At 35.9% G+C, this 20,758-nt stretch overlaps 1 protein-coding gene and 1 pseudogene across 8 annotated transcripts in view; one reads left to right on the forward strand and one right to left on the reverse strand.

Annotated features, from left to right (window-relative positions):
- Positions 1–20,758, reverse strand: part of CCSER2 (coiled-coil serine rich protein 2) — a 172,768-nt gene that overhangs the window by 48,052 nt on the left and 103,958 nt on the right. For all 8 annotated transcript variants that reach the window (XM_003929945.4, XM_003929946.4, XM_074382194.1 and 5 more), the window contains 2 exons: positions 6,380–6,463; positions 569–655 (listed from right to left, as the gene is read on the reverse strand). In XM_003929945.4, coding sequence (XP_003929994.2) covers positions 569–655; positions 6,380–6,463 — 171 coding nt within the window. The remainder of the gene's footprint in view (positions 1–568; positions 656–6,379; positions 6,464–20,758) is intronic.
- Positions 12,013–13,170, forward strand: LOC141580683 (calcyclin-binding protein pseudogene; annotated as a pseudogene).

The raw sequence follows: 20,758 nt of genomic DNA on the forward strand, positions 1-20,758 counted from the left end.
TTGGCCATTATTTTCTTTTTATCATGGCCTTTTATATACAAACTAAATTATAATTAAATTCAAGACACTATATAATTGTTTTCATATGATACTAATATTTGAAATTGCACAATTATTAGATTATAAAAATTTAAACAGGACTCTGGGGCATCATTCAGTATCATTCATAGGATATAAACATTTCTTGGAATACCCTTCAATCTGATAGTTATGCAGCTACCTAAATCTGAATACCCAGTCTAATTCTGCTCACAGAGATAAAATGTCCTGTTCTCAACTCAATAGTATTTTTTTTTAAATATATCTGAAGAAAATGTATTTACCCTTCTATCAACTAAATGAATATAAATTGGTGAATTTTAAATCCCCAAAACTGAGAGCCCTGAATCAATGAAAATTTCCAAACCAAACACTTAATATTTATATTAAAAATTAAATCATATACTTATATTACAGTGCATATATAATCTAAAAATAATATAAAAGTACAACTTTGTGAGAGTCAAAAAAAAAAAACACTAAACTTTAATTCTGGCTCCTACTTTACATATTATACTACAATACTTACAAGCTGAAGTTCTAATAGTTGGATCCTTTCATCTTTTTTCTTTATTTCCTCTTTAAGTTGTTTTATTTCATTTAATAAATCTTCATTCTGAAATATTAAAAATTTTTTAGATGAGTTATTTAAAATACCATATAATGAGAGGCATGAAATCAATGATGAAGACCCAGTAATGAATGATTTTGTCATTAAGGGGGGAATCCTCTATTAAAAAAAAATATTTAAGATTTCATCCAGTAATAAAGTCTGACATGTTGACAATAAGCAATAGTAGCAGCAACAGTTAGCATTCATTGAGGACTTACTAGATGTCAGAAACTAAACACTTTCAGGTATTTAAGCATTTGATTCTACCCACACTTCTGCGGTAGGTACTGTTTTCCCTTTTTTACATTATTAGAAAACTGGGACATAGGCCAGAGAGTTAAAAAAAAAATCCACATATAAAAGAGCAACTTCAGCTGCCTATGAAAGAAGACAAAGGGCACAAGGCGCAGAGGGAATAGAATTTAAGGTGCAGAGACATTTCATGGTTGGTTTAGAAATCAGCAAAAAAGATAAATGTGCTTGAAAGGTAACGAAGATTCTTTGTCCATGAGCCACTTTTTGAGGAATACCTCCTGAATCAATGAGAGAACATCTTGTCAATTGGATCTATAAGAAATACCTAATGGAAACCTACTGTCAAGCAGGAATCCAGTTACATTTCCAAACTGTTAATCTTCCCCTATAGTCAGTTCATGTTGTTTGTGTATCATTCAGTTATCCAAAAGAGAAAGTAGTATAAACAAGGAAATTCAAATATATATGTGAATAATGTATCTTTCCAGAGAGAATAACAAGTAAGCAAATAACTAGAATGTGTTGGAACTAAGCAAAGAACCTCATCTTCTTTAGATACATTGGGAACAAAAACATATATTCTTTTTAACAAAGAGATCAGAAATAGACATTTTACAAAGGCTTGAACATATCATATCAGCATCCCAAACAACGTGGAAGATTTTTAAAATATGTATACTGTAACTGAAAAAGACTTTATTACATACAAACAAATGATCTCCAGTTGCATTTTAAGTTTACAAATTATAAAAATTCACAAATCGAAATGAAAGAAGATGGACTGCAAATCACGAAAGATACATTTATAAGAACATATTTCTAAGTTGTGTAGCAAATACAGCTATTCAAAAGAAATGATATATATTTAATTATATAACATTTTAAGGCATCTAAACAATTACCATTAGTTAAAAGCTATTGAAAATCCATGCAAATATGACAGATTTATATCTCAAGTATTTTAAAGAGCCTGTCCAAACATTTAAAATCATTTTTAAAGGCCTCAACAGACAAGTAGCCAGTTCTCACAAATATACATATAACTGGTAAATGTTGTATTTAACTTGTTGAAGAAAGTATTGTTTTACAAATACTAAGTTAGTGGTGAAATACCCAACATGATTAACCAGATTGCAGGAAAAAAATAGCACGCCATCAGACATAGCAGTTAACCTTTCTGGACAAACATACAGCCATCAAAATACCTGAACACTGATTCAGTTATCCTACTCCTAGGAATCTATGTGAAAGAAATGATCTTAAATAAGAGAAAACCTACAACAAGGTGTTATCTGAAAGTTAACAAGTTTATCACTGTCCTGTAAGAGGACAACTGAAATAAAATGTAGCAACCTGATGGAACACTACCTAGCCATCATTCACGCAGTCATCAGTAGGTTCTGCAGTGTCACACAGGAAACTGACCAGAAAATGAAATCAACAATGTGCTAAGAGCATTAATAGCCAGCATGTATACAGCACTTGCTATAAGGCAGGCACTGCTCTAAGGACTTTTTTCCCCACCAAAACCATTTCATTGTTTTAATTTTATTTTTAATTGACAGATAACACTGTACATATTTATGGTTTATATAGTGATATTTTGATACATATAATGTATAGTGATCAGATAAGGGCAATTAGCATATCCATCATCTCAAACATCTATCATCTCTTTGCATTGGGAACACTGATTTTATACATAAAGACAGGCAAAGAAGTGACATCACACATCAGGAATGAGTGACTACAGTGGAGTTCCAAAGGATGAGCACAAGATTTTCAAAAGATAGAGGAGTGTGGTAGGCTTGGAATTTTAGTTAAAGGATTCTAAGTGTCATACAATAATACAAAGGTAAAGGCAAGCATAGCACGTCTGGAAAATAAGCAGTGACCCTATTGCACAAAGGCTCTAGTGAATGGTGAGGAGCAATTTGGCTAGTAAACTAGGCAAGGGCCAGATCACAAAGAGCAATGACTATCACACATGGCCTTAGCTAGGGAGTGACAGATTTGTATATGAGTTGGGTTTGACAGATGTTTAGAGGACAAATTTTAACAACAGCAACAAAACTAAGCTAGACACTTATAAAGGATTGTAATAATCCAGGTAAGAGTAGAAGCCTGATCCAAGAGAGTGATAATATAGATGAAAAAAAGAGAAGAAATCAAAATTTAGAGATTTTTTGGCATTTCACTGCATGTAAGAAAAGAAGAGAGGAGTATTCAAGGGTAACAGTGTATTTCTAGCTTGAGTGTCATGGTGAACTGTGCCAATAAAAGAAATGGCAAATAAAGGAGAAAAATAAATAAGAGGAATAGGTGTATGAGTTTTAAATATATTGTTAGATGGGTCGTGGCAGGGTAGGAGGGTGCATGGTGGAGCCAGAAGAGACCTTGAGGCTTCTTTAGTTCAGTATATCAGAGCACTGTATGTTGGGGTATTGGTTTCTGAGCTCAACAATTATCAAATTTTTCATTAAATGCTTAAGACATCACACACACAAATACACACGCACACAAACACACACACACACACACACACACAGTGGTGAGAAAGAGACAGTATGTGTTAGAAGTACTTCTGGGTGAAACATACAAAAGAAGTGTGTCCAGTGGGCAACTGGATTAGCAAGTATGAAAGACAGGTTCAAAGAAGACTGGACTAAAGATATAAATCTAACATTTAAACAAGAGGAGAAACCTACAGAAAGAAAATGGTGAAAGGTATGAGGGATTCCAGAGAGAAGTGACACAAAAGCCAGAGAAGAAAGCTTTTTTTTTTTTTGAGATGGAATCTTTCTCTGTTGCCCAGGCTGGAGTACAGTGGTGCAATCTTGGCTCACTGCAACCTCCACCTCTCTGGTTCAAGTGATTCTCCTACCTCAGCCTACTGAGTAGCTGGGACTACAGGCATGTGCCACTATGCCCAGCTAATTTTTGTATTTTTAGTAGAGATGAGGTTTCCCTGTGTTAGCCAGGATGGTCTCGATCTCCTGACCTCATGATCCGCCTGCCTCAGCCTCCCAAAGTGCTGGGATTACAGGTGTAAGCCACCATAACCCACCGGGAGAAAGCTTTTAAAACAAAGGTCATGTCAAACATCTATAGCATTGAAACAGTAACTATTTTCATTGTTCCAAGTTTTCACACTAACTGGAAAGGAGTTTAAAGGGAGTCAAGGAAAAATTTATTTGATTTACTGAAATTAAGTGACATACAAATTTACAAACGAATAATGACAAGAAAGTAGAGGAAGCACACTCAAGACAGATGAGAGAGGAGGAAGAGATGTAGTTAGGTCCTTAAGCAGCAGTAGCAGACAAGAGTTAAGAACACAAAAAAAGAACTGATCTTCCACAGCAGAGTGAACACTTTTCCCCTATAACTGAAACAAAGAAGGCAGGAAGCAGAAGATATTTAATGGATGAATATAAGGCTACCTGCAGAGGTTGAGAAGCATAGCTGAGCATGGAGCTTGAGAGGGCTGTTTAGAATTGCTCATTAAAGGAATGGGAGAGGGAGTTGTCCAGAGATAAATGAAAGGATAGATTACAGGCATGGTAGGTCCAATGGAGACTTTAGATACAAAAATTTAATGGCACAAGACACAGTATTTGTGATATTTGAAACTGCACTGCTAAAGCATTTTGGATGAAAGGTGACATAGTTGGGGATTTGCTGATTAAAATGAAAGAGAGACCAGAATACTGAAGAAAAGAGACAGTATGACCTATTGCATCTCAGCTTAAATAAGAAAGACTAGGAAAAATCTTCCTGGAAGGAAATGGAGCAGTGACAAGAAATAAATATTGTGTAACGATATGTCTATCATATAACATTAAATATGTAGATGAACTAGAGAGAAACACTGAAAAAAAAGTAAAGATAACCAGTTGTGTAACAATGTTGAAATTAATTTTTTTCTTTAAAAAATAATTCTTTGTCCAGGCATGGCGGCTCATGCCTGTAATCCCAGCATTTTGGGAGGCCCAGGTGGGTGGATTACCTGAGGACAGAAGTTAGAGACCAGCCTGGACCAACATGATGAAACCCCATCTCTACCAAAAATACAAAAAATTAGCTGGGCAAGGTGGCAGACACCTGCAATCCCAGCTACTTGGGAGGCTGAGGCAGGAGAATCGCTTGAACCTGGGAAACAAAGGTTGCAGTAAGTTGAGCACGCCACTGCACTCCAGCCTGAGCAACAGAGTAAGACTCCATCTTTAAAAAAAAAAAAAAAAAAAATTTTCACAAAAAGAAATTCAGGAAAAAGGTCAACTTTGCTTTTAAAATGTCACTTTCTTTTAAAACCAGGAGGTCATCAGAGATCACCTAAGTCAATGGTTCTCAACTGAGTGTTGTGAAAGAGATGGCCTGCTCTGAACTTGCTGATTTAGCGTATTATACCGAGAGCAGAATGAAAGCTCAGGGTTGGGAAAAATTTGGGAAAAGACAGGTAGTCAACAAGTTGAAAAGCCAAGATGAGAGAATAAGATTTACTACTATACTATACTCTTGCTTTTGATTTCTTTATATACAATCTTGTTCCCCATAGATCACTCTGCATCCTATGAGAAAATAATGCTTTTCTGACCCACTAATTCCAGGCCTGGCCATGTGAATTGTTTTGAAAGTGATATGTGCCACATTCAAGCAAAATTCACACGTGATCCTATGAAAGTTCTTTTCCCACTGGTACAATAATAACATATCCCACAATAGAGGCTGATCCTTTAGTATGGATCACAGAAGGAAGAAGACACATGAAGCAGAGTCCCAGCTGATTTACAGCCAATATGTAAGTGAGACATAAATTTCATTATTATAAGCCACCATTGCTTTGAGGTTGCTACTGCTGATGACTAGCAAACACTAACTAGTGTACCCTTAAAACAGGATGGAAAAGCTAACAATAACTGACTTGGAAATATTAAATAAATCAATATCTGTGTGTGCTTAAGAAATAAATATGTGCTTAAACAGTTGCAAAATAAAAGAGCTTTCTTCAACTAGAACTAGGCATAATGATAATGAGAATGGTAAAAAAACACTTTCACAAAATACATCTGTAGTCTATAACAATATTTTTAAACATGAAAAGAGGTAACAATCTCATTTTCATTATATTTCTTCAATTTTGGGATTTACATATGAGAAGTATCTATAACCATTTGAACTTTTATTGGTACTCATATTTTTAAAACTCAATTATTTATAATTGTAAGTGACATTTTCTTTTAACATCCTATAACAGTAGTAATACAGGGAGAAATCATTATCTAACTGACAAATTCAAATGAAAGCACCACAGAGATATCATTTCAACCTAATAAAGTAGCAAAAGTTAAGAACAAACCTGATGCTCTAGGTATTAACACATTTATTATTAAATGTTTTCATTGTCACTGTATCATTATCTTAGTATTAAAAAAGAATTCTGAAAAATCCAGCATGACTACATAGTCATACCTTATATACTTGATCACCATCTTCTGGTTCCGGACTGGATGGTAATGATAGTTGAATATCATGCAATGAACCACTTCCATCATGCTGTCAGAAAGAAGAGAAGAAAAACACTAGATTAATACAATAATTATGGACATTCAATTCAACCTGCATTTACCAAGACCTAATGCTAGCATGCTGAAGAACAAACAGGAGATAAAATTTAGAAATCTTCTTTTCACCTATATGCACTGGTAGAAGGAAATGTGGAAGAAGAAAAAAGGAGCTATGATAAGAATAATCTCTGGAAATAAATAACAGATACTATATAAGTGGTTGATGTTGGAAGGAAGTCTTGATGCGCATGTGCTGGAGTATATGTTGTTTGCTGAGAGGAGATGGCAAGGAACACCGAGCCACTCCCAGGCAGGAAACTGCTAGAATAAGCAAGCAGTATATGAACTAATTAAACTAGCTCTCAAAACACAGGATATTTGACTTTGTCCCCATTGCTGACTCACAAAGAGTGTTTTTTTAGCTTATTTCTATCTTAGTAGTGAATAGGTACTATCTGCCTGTTTTGTCTATTTTTATTTTATGAAGAAACACTGAATACCTGCTTATTAAAAATAATCCCTTGTTGACAAAGAATAAATACATGGGTCAGAGTCTGCTCTGGGCTGTTTCTATTTCCCATTTCCTTCAGCGCCACCTGGGTTGGGGTCTCTATGACTGAGCTGGTCTCAGCAGGTTGAAATAGAGAACCATTAAACATGTGAGAAATTTCCTAAAGAATTTTAAGACTGTTTCACCTAAGAAATATGTAAAACAAAAGTCAACTGAATCTGCTTTGGTTTAGACATGTTTTGAGTAAAAAAGAGCCATAAGCAATAATATTAAATAGCTCAGTAAGGCTAAGCAAAAAAATAACTGAATTAAAAATACTACTTACATGAGGCTATATATTGCATAAGTCCATTTATATGAAGTCTGAAAAAAGGCAGAATTAATCTACGGTGTTAGAAATCAGAAGAATGATGGTAGCCTAACAGGAAGGGGGGTTATGACTAAGAAGGAACTCTAGGGAACCTGGTAGGAAGCTGGAGATGTTCTATGTCCTGACTGTATGGCAGTTAAACATACATATGAAAAGCTCAAGCTGTACATTTAAGAAGGGTACACCTTAACCATTTTACTGGATGCATATCATGCCTCAAAAAAAAAGTTGAAATAAAGATTTTTGTTCTAAAACATTACGAAGAAAATATGATGACAATATTAAGTTCCATCCCTTGCTGAATTGGTTTAGTAATAAGAAACATGCTCAATGGTTCAGAAAGACAGCCTCAAGAAAAATGAACCCATGGAGAATACAACAGGATGATGTGCTACCTTGATCAGGACTAAGCCCCTCACCAAGGCAGTACAACTGAGGTTCAATACCTTATTTGTTCAGATGGTTCCTGGCTGCCTCAATATACCCAGTGACTGAACCAGCAAACTTCAAGGAACACAGCATTGAAAGCTTTCTCAGATATATCTTTTCTGGTTCTCCCAGACCATGAATAATGTCTAAAATAGGGGAGGTGAGCATGTAGGTTACATTCTTAATTTTTTGTACTGTATACCTACTGACACAGAATCTCCAGGGATGGGGCCCAGAATTTCTAAATGTATATTTACATTTCCTAAATACATTATATTTAGGAAAGTTCAACAGGTACTGCTGATTGACAGTCAAGAGTAAGTGTTTACCAAACTTCCAGCATAAATAAATTACTTTTCTACTGGTGATGTCATACAGACATTAAGACTTTGAGCTAAGAACATAGGCAACCTTCTAATGAATAGCAATATTCTCAGAACACATTTTTAAAAATTAAGAAAGTAAAGTTAGTTTTACAGGACTCATCTCAGTAAAAAATTGATCTCTGTTACTAAAGCCTAGACATGTAAACACATGGCCAGTCCTACCTTCAAGTATATTTGAAAAGAGAAAGACTGTAAGATGTAAATTATTTCCAAATATCTAAACATCTTGCCAATTGCAATGCAGGAACCCCAAGGAATGTTAGACAACACAAGCACATACTGCTTTGCATTAGACACTGGTGCACTTGTGGGAAATGTACAGCAGAATAGAAAAAATAAAACAACAGCATTTAGGATAGAGGAAAAAAGAGAAGTCCAGCAAAACAAAAAACACCAGGGCAGTCGCAAAATACCAGGAACTTAGTAAAGTAACTCCATAAAGCTGTCTGTGAATTCATCAGTTCATCCCTGAGCAGCAGCTGATTGGACTTCATCCTAAACAGCATAGCAAAGACTTTGAAAAATAAACTAAGATCACTTCTCAGGTCCCAGACTAGCCTCTGCAGGGTGTATACTCAGAACAGATCTGGAAAGTATGGCAAAAGTTTTGAAAATAGAGCTGGCATTAAAACCACTATCCAAAGACAACTAGCTAGAACTTGTAGCTTAAACTCAATCAGATCGTTTGCCTGTTCAAAAATAAGATAAAATAAAGATTTAAAGAAGATCAGGAATCTCATTATAAAATGTTCAAATACTGAATACATAATCCAAAATTACTCAACAGCTCAACATTTTCTCAAAAGGAGAAAATGTCAACTCACAAAGAAAAAGACAATCAGAAAACATCAACACCAACCCCGTCTCTACTAAAAACAGAAAAATTAGCCAGGCATGGTGGCATGCCCCTGTAATCCCAGCTACCTGGGAGGCTCAGGCAGGAGAATCGCTTGAACCTGGAAAGGGGAGGTTGTGGTGAGCTGAGATCATGTCCAGTATGGGCAACAGGATACAAGCCCAATATACAAAATCAACTATTTTATGGCAAACAACTGAAAACTGAATTTTAAAAAACTACCATTTATGATAAAGCAAAATTCAAAAGACAAGGGAAAAAAGTCCAAAATAACACAAGAAAAATACTTAGGTACAAATCCAACAAAACACAGACTAATTCTGTATATTAAATATACAGGGAGATTTCTTTCACATATACATATATATATATGTGTATGTATATATGTATATGTAAAAGAATATTATATAGGTGTATATGTGAAAGAAATCAGAGAAAACTAAATAAATGGAGAGATATCCTCTGTTCATGAAGGGAAAGATTAAATATTGTTGAGATATCAATTCAACTATAGATTCAGTATTCTCCTATCAAAATCCCAACAGAATTTATTTTTTGTAGAAATAGAAAAGCTACTTCTAAAACGTACATGGAAAGGCAAAAGAACCAAAATAGTCAACAATTTTGAAAAGAGATGGAGGAAGACTTATTATAAAGCTCCAGTAATCGAGAGAAAATGATAACAGCAAAAGACAAACAGACCCACACATTTATGGTCAAAGGCATTTTTGACAAAATTACAAAGGCAAAACACTATAGAAAGGATATTCTTAGGCCGGGCACGGTGGCTCAAGCCTGTAATCCCAGCACTTTGGGAGGCCGAGGTGGGTGGATCATGAGGTCAAGAGATCGAGACCATCCTGGTAAACAAGGTGAAACCCCGTCTCTACTAAAAATACAAAAAATTAGCTGGGCATGGTGGCACGTGCCTGTGATCCCAGCTACCCAGGAGGCTGAGGCAGGAGAATTGCCTGAACACGGGAGGTGGAGGTTGCGGTGAGCCAAGATTGCGCCATTGTACTCCAGCCTGGGTAACAAGAGCGAAACTCCGCCTCAAAAAAAAAAAAAAAAAAAGAAAAGAAAAGAAAAAGAAAGGATATTCTTTTCAACCAGTGGTGCTAGGACAACTGAACATACACATGTGATAAAAATAATCTTGGTCCGTAACTCACACCATACACAAAAACTCTTAAAACAGATTATAGACCTAAATTTTAAACTTAAAACTATAAAACTTCTCCAAATAAACATAAAAAATCTTTGTAATCTTTATTTGAGTAAATATTTCTTAGACCAAAAACACAATCTATGGAAAAAATAATGGCAAAAAATATATAAATTTTGCTTTAAGAGCAAAACTTTTGCTCTTATACCTGTAATCCCAGCAGTTTGGGAGGCCCAGAAAGGTGGATCACCTGAGGTCAGGAGTTCGAGGCCATCCCGGCCAATATCATGAAATCCCATCTCTACTAAAAATACAGAAATTAGCCAGGCATGGTGGCAGGTGCCTGTAATCCCAGCTGCTCTGGAGGCTGAACGAGGGAGGCAGAGGTTGCAGTGAGGCTAGATCATGCCACTGCACTCCAGCCTGGGCGACAGAGCAAGACACTGTCTCCCGAACCAAAAATATTAATAATAATAATAATAAGTGCATATACATACACACACACACACACACACACACACACACACACACAATAAAAAGAGAAGACGTGGACTGGGAGAAAATATCTGCAATCATTCAAATAAAATACTGAGCATAATGCCTAACTCATAGAAAGCCTTTTAAAAGTGTTGGCTAATTTTAAAACAATAGTCACAAAAATAATGTGAAGGGCTAGGGTTATTAACTCACAATTGTACATAGCTTCCCAAAAAGCTAGTCCCATTTTAAAAACTATCCATTTGTCTCATCACTTACATACCTAATAAAGCAGATATATCTAAAATATATAAAGAACTCTAAAAAATCAGTAAGAAAACCTACATTAGTGTTAATAGGCCAAAAAAAAAAAAAAGACATTCCATCAAAAAAGATACACAAATGGCAAACAGTCATATGAAAGCATGCTCAATATCATTAATCTTTACACAGATGCAAATTGAATCAACAATGAGATACCACTAAACACCTATTGAGTGGCTTTTAAAATATACTGATAATGCCAAGTGCCAGCAAGAATGCAGAACAATAGTTACATTCTTACACTGCTAGTGGAAACAGAAAATCTATAGTCACTAAAGAAAACAGTTTGGTAGTTTCCTCAAAAGTTAAGTTTACACTTACCATACAACCCAACAATCCTACTCCTGGGTATTTATTCAAGAGAAATGAAAACACATGTTCACATGAAAATCTGCAAATAAACGTTAACAGTAGCTTTTTTTGTAACTGCAAAAAATTAGAAAGCAACGTAAGTACCCTTCAGCTGGTAAATGAATAAGCAAACTGGTAGCATAAAATAGAACACTAATTCTGCAATCTATAGAAACAAATTACTCATGCGTAGTGTAGGATAAATGAATTTCAAGTTGCATTATGCTAAGTGAAAAAAGCCAGACTCAAAGGCTATATATCATATTCAAAAGGCTATATAATATCCATTTATATGGTAACCTTTTCACATTAGTGGTTGCCAGGAGCTTGCAGTGGGTGTAGAAATTGCCTACGAAAGAAAAAAAGGAATTCTTGCAGGTGCTTGTAATAGCTGCACAACTGTCCATAAAAGCTTATAGAACTGTACACGGAACTCATGCAGGTGGAGGTCTTTGCTCGATCTGAGGTCTTGGCATGGCATTTCCTGTTGTCTCACCTGTGTGGCTGCAGCTCGGGCTTTTGGCTTGACCCAGCTCAATCTAGGCTTTGGAAGAGCTACAGAAATATCTAAAAGAGACGAAAGTATTGCTGGAAAAGGCTACTGGGAAGAGAGTAAGTGATGCCCTTACAGCTGAAAAATCCAAATGGGAGACAGAAATCAAGAACAAGATGCAACAGAAATCACAGAAGATAGCAGCACTCCTAGGTAATAAAAAGCCAGCTGCTGTGGTTGCTCCCATTACATCGGGGTATACAGTGAAAACCAGTAATTATGAATGGGATCAGTCAGATAAGTTTGTGAAAATCTATATTACCTTAACTGCAGTTCATCAAGGTGCCACTGAGAATGTGCAGGTGCATTTCACAGAGAGGTCATTTGATCTTTTGGTAAAGAATCTAAGTGGGAAGAGTTACTCCATGATTGTGAACAATCTCCTGAAATCCATCTCTGAGGGAGGCAGTTCAAAAAAAGTCAAGACTGATAGGGTTCTTACTTTATGCAGAAAGAAGTGGAAAACAGCCAGGTACGGTGGCTTGTGCCTGAAATCCATGCACTTTGGGAGGCCAAGGCAGGCGGATCACCTGAGGTTAGGAGTTTGAGACCAACCTGACCAACATGGCAAAACCGGGTCTCTACTAAAAGTACAAAAATTAGCCGGGTGTGGTGGCAGGCACCTGTAATCCCCATCTACTGGAGAGGCCAAGGCAGGAAAATCGCTAGAATCCTAGAGGTGGAGGTTGCAGTGAGCTGAGATTGTGCCACTGCACTCCAGCCTGGGCGAGAGTGAGACTCCTTCTCAAAAAAAAAAGGAAAGAAAGGAAGTGGAAAACACAAGCTGGGATTACTTGGCTCAGGCTGAAAAAGAGTGCTGTTCTTACACTGCTAGTAAAGTACCTGACACTGGGCAATTTATAAAGAAAAAGAGGTTTAATGGACTCACAGTTCCATTAAACTGTGGGGATGGAACTGTGGTTGGGGATGTCTCATAATCGTGGCGGAAGGATAAGCAAAGGCTTGTCTTACAAGGTAGCAGGCAAGACAGCATGGGCAGGAAAACTGCCCTTCATGAAACCATCAGATCTCATGAGACTTATTTATTATCGTGAGAACAGCATGGGAAAAACCCTTCCCCCCATGATTCAATTACCTCCCACCGGGTCCATCCCACAACACATGGGGATTATGGGAGCTACAATTCAGATGACATCTGGGTCGGGACACAGCCAAACCATATCAAGTGCAAAGAAAAAGAGAAGCCCTCCTATGACACTGAAACAGATCCTAGAAAGAGACTGAATATTAAAGGAAATTTTGGAAGGAGATAATGATATGAAGCAAACCATTAATAAAGCCTGGGTGTAATTGAGAGAGAAGTACATCAAAGGAGACACAGAATTTTGAGACTTAAAATTCCTTTTGGGAACTGCATTGGGGAAACACTGATGTTTCTAATAAGGAAATATTGGTGAGCTGCATCTATAAATTTGACAGCTAACTATTTACATGGCCAGGTACGGTGGCTTGTGCCTGAAATCGAAGTAAAGGCAAAGAATTCTTCATTTCCTATTAGAAGATTTATTTAAATAAAATATGTTTATTAAACACTTAAAAAAATTATACACCAAAAGGCTGAATTTTACTGTGTATATCTCAACAGAACTGCACTAGCTTGAATAACATCTCTGCTCCCTGCCCTAGAAATTTATGCCTATCCAGAACCTGTGAATACGATCTTACTTGAAAATAAGCCTTTGCAATGTAATCAAGTTGAGATCACGCTGGATTAGGGTGGTTCATACATCCAATATAGCTGATATCCTTATTAGAAGAGAGAAATTTGGATGCACAGACACACAAGGGAGAAGGTCGTGTGAAGATGGAAGTAGAGACTGAAGAGATGCATCTACAAACGGAGGAATGCCAATGATTGCTGGTAATCACTAGAAGGTAGAAGAAATGCAAGTTTCTCATCTAGAGTCTTCAGAGAGAGCAAAGCCCTGATGAAAATGCCTTGATTTTGGGTTTCTAGCCTCCAGAACTAAGATAAAATAAAATTCTATTGCTGTAGGACTCCAAGGTGTTTGTTATAGCAGCTCTAAAAAACTAAGATTTGATCAAAACAGTTAAAAGCTAACCAAAAGGAGAGAGAAACACCAGATAAATTTCTACAATCACATCCACAAAAAGCTGAAACAGCAGTATTATTGTAACACAAGAAGCAAAGTAGCATTAAACAAGGAGAGTATTAATAAAGATAAACAAAGAATTCTAATTAGTCATCAGAGGACCAATCTGCCAAGAAGTACCAATCACAAACATGTGTCTACCTAATAGCCCAAAAATACTAAAACAAAAATGGAAAGTATTAAAAGGAGAAACTGAGACATCTGCAATAATAGTAAGAGATTAACACCACTCTCAGAAACTCACAGATCAAATGCAAAAATTTAGTAAGGATAAACAAGCTATAAATATTATAATTAACAAGCTTGATATTATAGACATACTGCTACCTAAGATACAGAAAATATCTATTTTATTCAAACAAATGGAGCCATCATAAAAACTGACCATGCTGTTGGCTAGAGATTAACAAACTATGATTCACAGGACAAATCTGGCCAGCTGCCTATTTTTACTAGAGTTAAAAATGCTTTCACATTTTTAAATGGTTGAATTTGAAATGTTTTATCTACACAATACCCTCAATTTTATGTCTTGCCCCAAAATGCTAAAATATGTGATATTCTAGTTTTCCAAACCCTGTTCTAGCCCACAAAGAAAATATTGACACATTCCAAAGAATTTTCAGAGAGTATATTGTTCTGATCAATTTAAAAATTACAAATAAATTAAGTATAAGCCCCATATACCAAGTCATTATTTTTGAAAACTGAAAAAAACTGAAATAAAATAAACACATAGGATAGGCCGAGACAACTAGGAGTTATTAATGTTTAAGTTATTCATATGCCTCCAAAATATTCTGCTCCTTTTTATTAAACAATCTAGCAGTCCAGATTTTAGGAGATCAAAAAGAGAAAAAGCTATTATTTCCATCAAAGCACAAGAGACTTAAAGATTAGGAATATAGCTACAACTGAATCAAACAATAACCACTCCCCCTAATAACTCTGACACTACCAATGATTAGTACTCTCTATTAATCCTTGACTAAAATCAATGTGCCCAAGCCAAAATTAGGAAACATTTGGTGGGGGATGGGGGGAACCAGGAGATCATAAAATTGAAAAAATTCCCTTTTTAAAAAATACTGAAGAAATAACTTCATGCACGCAATTTTCATGTTTCACATTATACATACTAAAGATCTAACATTTATTGACCAGTGATGGGTACTGTTCCAAGTATTTTGCATAAATATATTTAATAAATGCATGGAAGCAAAAATACTACAAAAAATCCATAGCAATGGAACAAAAAATAAGTAACTTATAGTTAACTGACTTTCCAGGAATTCTGGGCTGCTTTCCTAAGTGAAGTGTTTTTGCAGTTTCTATAGGTTCTAGTTAAAATCTGTGAACTCTAAATGTAATGAGGATGCTAATACATAATCAGCATTTTATTAAAGATGGATATACCTTCCTGTATTCTGAAAGCATTAGAGAACTATTGTCAGCAAACCATCCTCCACTCTTCTTTTTTGACATAGCATAAAGGTAAACTTTTGTTTTAATATTATAATTCTTCCACATATTAACTTACTAAAAACCCTGTAACAAACTCTATCTTACCCAGGTGTTTCTTCCATGAGTTTGCAAAAACTGGGATCTTCCTATGAGTTCCAGAGCAGCTGCAATGGACATGGACACTTGAAATAGCTAACAAAAATGTTTGGCAGCATTGACCAGTCCCTACTAACAAGCATCATCAGTGATGTCAACAAAGCTGCCTTTTGTTTCAGCTATACGATAACACAATCACAAGAGGCATCCCAGGAAAGGGAGCAGAGGAAGAGCAGAGAGAGGTTTTCTTTCTTTTCTTTTCACACATTTTTTTTTAAAATACAAAGGTATATGCATGAACAATCACAACATATCAGACAGTTTAGAATGTACAACTAAGAACAATTTTTGAGTAATACTGTAATTCAGCTGTGAAATTTAAAATCTAGTATTTCAAGCTACAGTTGAGAGGATTTTGAAAACAGACCTATAAAATCTGATTTTTTTTTATGCTATGCCTTAAGAGATAAAGTAAAGCAAAAGTATAAACAGAAGCACAATTAATTACTTTTAAGTTTTTTAAACTTTATTTTTATTTTTATTTTTTTGCCCAGGTTGGCCTCAAACTCCTAGGCTCACAGGATTCTCCCACCTCAGCCTCGCAAGTATCTGGGACTAAGGGTAAACAACACTGCACCCAGCCATTTTTTTCTTGCTATATTTAATTTTAAAAAATTCATGGCTGGGTACAGTGGCTCGTGTCTATAATTTCATTTTCAGAGGCAGAGGCAGGAGGATCACTTGAGGTCAGGAGTTCAATACCAGCCTGAGCAGCATAGCAAGAACTGTTTCTACAGAAAATTAAAAAAAAAAAAAAAATTACCAGGGCTTGGTGGCACATTCCTGTTACCCCAGCTACTTGGGAGGCTGAAGCGGGAGGATCACTTGAGCCAAGGAATTCAAGGCTGCAATGAGCTAAGATTGGGTCACTGCACTCCAGCCTGGGTGACAGAGAAAGATCTTGTCTCAAAATATAAAAATAAAAATAAATTGAAAAGAGTTCATGTTCATTTTAGAGAATTTAGTAACTATTGATGAAAAAATACATTTATTCTTTTTTTTTTTTTTGGTACTTTAAAAAATCTTTGCCAACATTAGAGAAGGTCTCAAAGATATTTTAGTTGCTTTTAAAAAGAATCTTTTAATTTTAAGATCCATATTCCACCTCATATTGATATTTACATATGGGATGTGCGAAAGGTCAATATTATTTTTTCCGGTGAAGAATATACAAAGGACTTATCCTAACTTCCTTTTTTTTTTTTTTTTTTTTTTTGAGATGGAGTTTCACTTGTGTTACCCAGGCTGGAGTGCAATGGCGCGATCTCGGCTCACTGCAACCTCCGCCTCCTGGGTTCAGGCAATTCTCCTGCCTCAGCCTCCTGAGTAGCTGGGATTACAGGCACGCACCACCATGCCCAGCTAATTTTTTGTATTTTTAGTAGAGATGGGGTTTCACCATGTTGACCAGGATGGTCTTGATCTCTTGACCTTGTGATCCACCCACCTCGGCCTCCCAAAGTGCTGGGATTACAGGCTTGAGCCACCGCGCCCGGCCACAGAATAGAATATTTTTATGACCTCAACAAGAAAGGATTTTCAAACAAGGATTTCTCAAAGTACAAACCACAAAGAAAAAGTCTGACAGATTCAACTATATTAAAACTAAGAACTTTAGTTCATTGAAGGATATCAAGAGAATGAAACAGTAGTGTACGAAATGGAAGATATTTGCAACATATATAACCAATAAAGTACTTACATCTAGAATATACAAAAATCTCTGTTTCTCTCATATACACAAAAGACAAAAGCAGGCAACAAACATTCCATAAACATACAAAGAGGTTCAACTTTATTAGCAGTCGGAGAAATGCAAATTAAAACCACAATTAAATGTCACTATATTCTATCCACATGACAAAAATTCAGAAGTTGGATATCAAGTTTGCATACATGTGAAATAATGAAAAACAACATCTACTACTTGGGGGAGTAAGGAAAACAGTTTGGTTTTTTTAGAGTGAAATATTTCCTTGTTTCAGGACTCAGAAATTCCAATTCTGATTAGATACTCCAGAGGAACTTTCTCACAGTTGTACCAGGAAAATGTTCATAGCAGTACTATTTGTCAGAGTCAAAAAAAACTGGAAACAAAATGGACATTAAGAGTAAAACAAGGCCGGGCGCGGTGGCTCAAACCTATAATCCCAGCACTTTGGGAGGCCGAGGCGGGTGGATCACAAGGTCAAGAGATCGAGACCATCCTGGTCAACATGGTGAAACCCTGTCTCTACTAAAAATACAAAAAGTTAGCTGGGCATGGTGGTGTGTGCCTGTAATCCCAGCTACTCAGGAGGCTGAGACAGGAGAATTGCCTGAACCCAGGAGGCGGAGGTTGCGGTGAGCCGAGATCGCGCCATTGCACTCCAGCCTGGGTAACAGGAGCGAAACTCCGTCTCAAAAAAAAAAAAAAAAAGAGTAAAACAGACAAAGATACTATGGTTTATTCACAGATTGAAGCACCAATGAAGCACCAATGAGAAATGAAAATTAATGAAACAGAGCTAAACATAAATGAACCTTTTTAAAAAGTTGAATGAAAGAAGTCACAGAAAAATACTCCCATTATAATTTCACTTATATAAAGTTCAAAAAGAGGCAAACCTTATATTCACAAAAATACAAGCACAGATGGTAAAAATGAGAAGGAAAACTCTAGACTCTGGAAAGAAAGGTACTGCAATCAGGAAGGAGCATACAGGGAGCTTATTAAGGTCCTATTTCTTAACCTAGGTGGTTAGGGGTACAAGCTCCTTCACATTCTAAGTTAAATTGAACCTTTATGTTGCATATATTTTTATTATGAATATTTAATAAACTCCTTTTTTTGGAGTGATAAGAAAAGTGGGGGAATAGAGAAGCATGCATGCTCTGGCTTTTCTTTGGTTCTCTGCTGCCAAGTGGCAAACATTCCGAAGCCTCTTAGCTCTTAGGGAACCCCACTTAGGATGATGCCACTTCTAATATTCCATTACCTACTATTGCCACCACCCCCAGCGCCCCTACACACAGAGAACAGGATAATTATGTGAGGGAAAAATTACTGGTTTTATTCTCAATGTTGGAGGGGAGAGGAAATAATGAAACTAAATATTTGCATATCACATTTGACAGGTCATAAAACACTATTATATACTCCTTTATTTTTATCACCAAAACAAGCATCCTGAAGTAGAAAGAACATAAATCATAGAAATCAAATATTTTCCAATGCAAATAAAATGCTAGAAAGAGGTATCATTATGCCTTTCCATCACTCCATCTTAAATTCTTCACTTCTTATTGCAAGGTCAAAACAGATGCTGAATGTGATAATATGACAAGAGAAAACAAAAAATAATGAAAAGAAATAAGAAGGGGGAAAAGTGGATGGGTATAACTACTTTAGAAAACCTTTGTACTATCTACTAAAGCTGAATATTTAACTAACTTATAACTAACCCAGTAATCCCACTTATAGGTATAAATACAATAAAAATGCACACATATGTTCACCAGAAGACACATACTAGAATACAGCAGCAACAGTGTTCATAATAAACAACAACAAAAAGGAAACCTGTCCAAATGTCTATCAAGTAGAGAACAAATGAAATAAACTGTGGTATATTAACACAATGGAATAATCTACAGCAATGAGAATGATGCAAAAAAAATAGATGACTCATGAATATAATATTAAGCAAAAGAAAGCATATATAAAACAAGTATATCCTGTAAGATTTCATTTCAAAGTTCAGATACAGATAAACTCATCTATATTTTCAGAAATCCACTGGCCACCATGACAATGGGCAAGCAGAGGCCTCTATTCTAGTAATGTTTCATTTTTGCTAGATGCTGGCTACATAGGTATTTTCAGTTTGTGAAAATTCATTATGATACATACGTATTAATCATGCCCTTTTCTGTATGTATAATATGCTTTGATAATAAGTTTTTGAACGAGGGTGTAGAGACTTAAAGAGACAAGATAACATAAAAAATGACCTTTTTCATCATGTCCCTATGTTCTTCATATCAGGATCAAAGTTCTTATTCAAAATTTCTAAATCAAGCAATAAACTGTATAGAGGTGTTAAGCTAAAATAATTAGAAAGCTCTGAATTTAAAATACACTCTACATTAATATGCAACTGGGTGACCTTGCAAAACACAATTAAATTTCAGGCTTAGTTTTCTGACCATTAAAATAGAATTATTACTGTTGTCTTTCTTATCCCATAATGATGTTATGATAAGTAGAATGAGGTATACAAAAGGGCTGTTTAAACTATAAAGTAATCTTGATTTGAGTAAAACCACAAATAAAAAATAGATCAAAGGCCAAATATAATGGTTTACAATTTTTAAATTTTTGTGTGCAGTAGGAACTTTGCTCAAGTCAACTCTTAAACCCTGGTTTTATCACTAATTAGTTTTCTGAGCCTAACCCTTTTCAACTCTGAGGGTGAATCCAATATCACCTGGTCTTTGGACTAGAGATAATGTATAACGGAGAACCTAGAAAAATGCCCAATTAAACTTAACAACTTTAGCCTAAAATTTGGATGTGTGCAACAGCCTCCTAACTACTACAACTTAGTTCACTTCCTCTGCTATTCACTTTCTTCAAATCCTTACAGTAATTTTTCTAAAAATAGCAATTTGGCCAAGTCACTTGTCTGGCTTACTACTACCAACAGAACAATGCCCCAGCTAACTTTGTGGCACACAAGGCCATTGACAAGGTGCCCTAAATCAATCTATCTCTTCTGCCTCTTCGCTAGCTTCCTACATTTTTAAAAATTATTATTATACTTTGAGTTCTGGGATATATGTGCAGAATGTGCAGGTCTGTTACTCAGGTACACATGTGCCATGGTGGTATGCTGCATATCCATCAACCTGTCATCTGCATTGGGTATTTCTCCTAATGCTATCCCTCCCCCAGCCCCCCAATCCCTGATAGGCCTCGGTGTGTGATATTCCTCTCTTTGTGTTCATATGTTCTCTCAATTATGAGTAAGAATATGCAATGCTTGGTTTTCTGTTCCTGTGTTAGTTTGCTGAGAAAGATGGCTTCCAGCTTCATCCATGTCCCTGGCAAAGTACATGAACTCAT

The sequence above is a fragment of the Saimiri boliviensis genome, chromosome 12, assembly GCF_048565385.1.
Source record: "Saimiri boliviensis isolate mSaiBol1 chromosome 12, mSaiBol1.pri, whole genome shotgun sequence".
Taxonomy (NCBI): Eukaryota; Metazoa; Chordata; class Mammalia; order Primates; family Cebidae; genus Saimiri; species Saimiri boliviensis.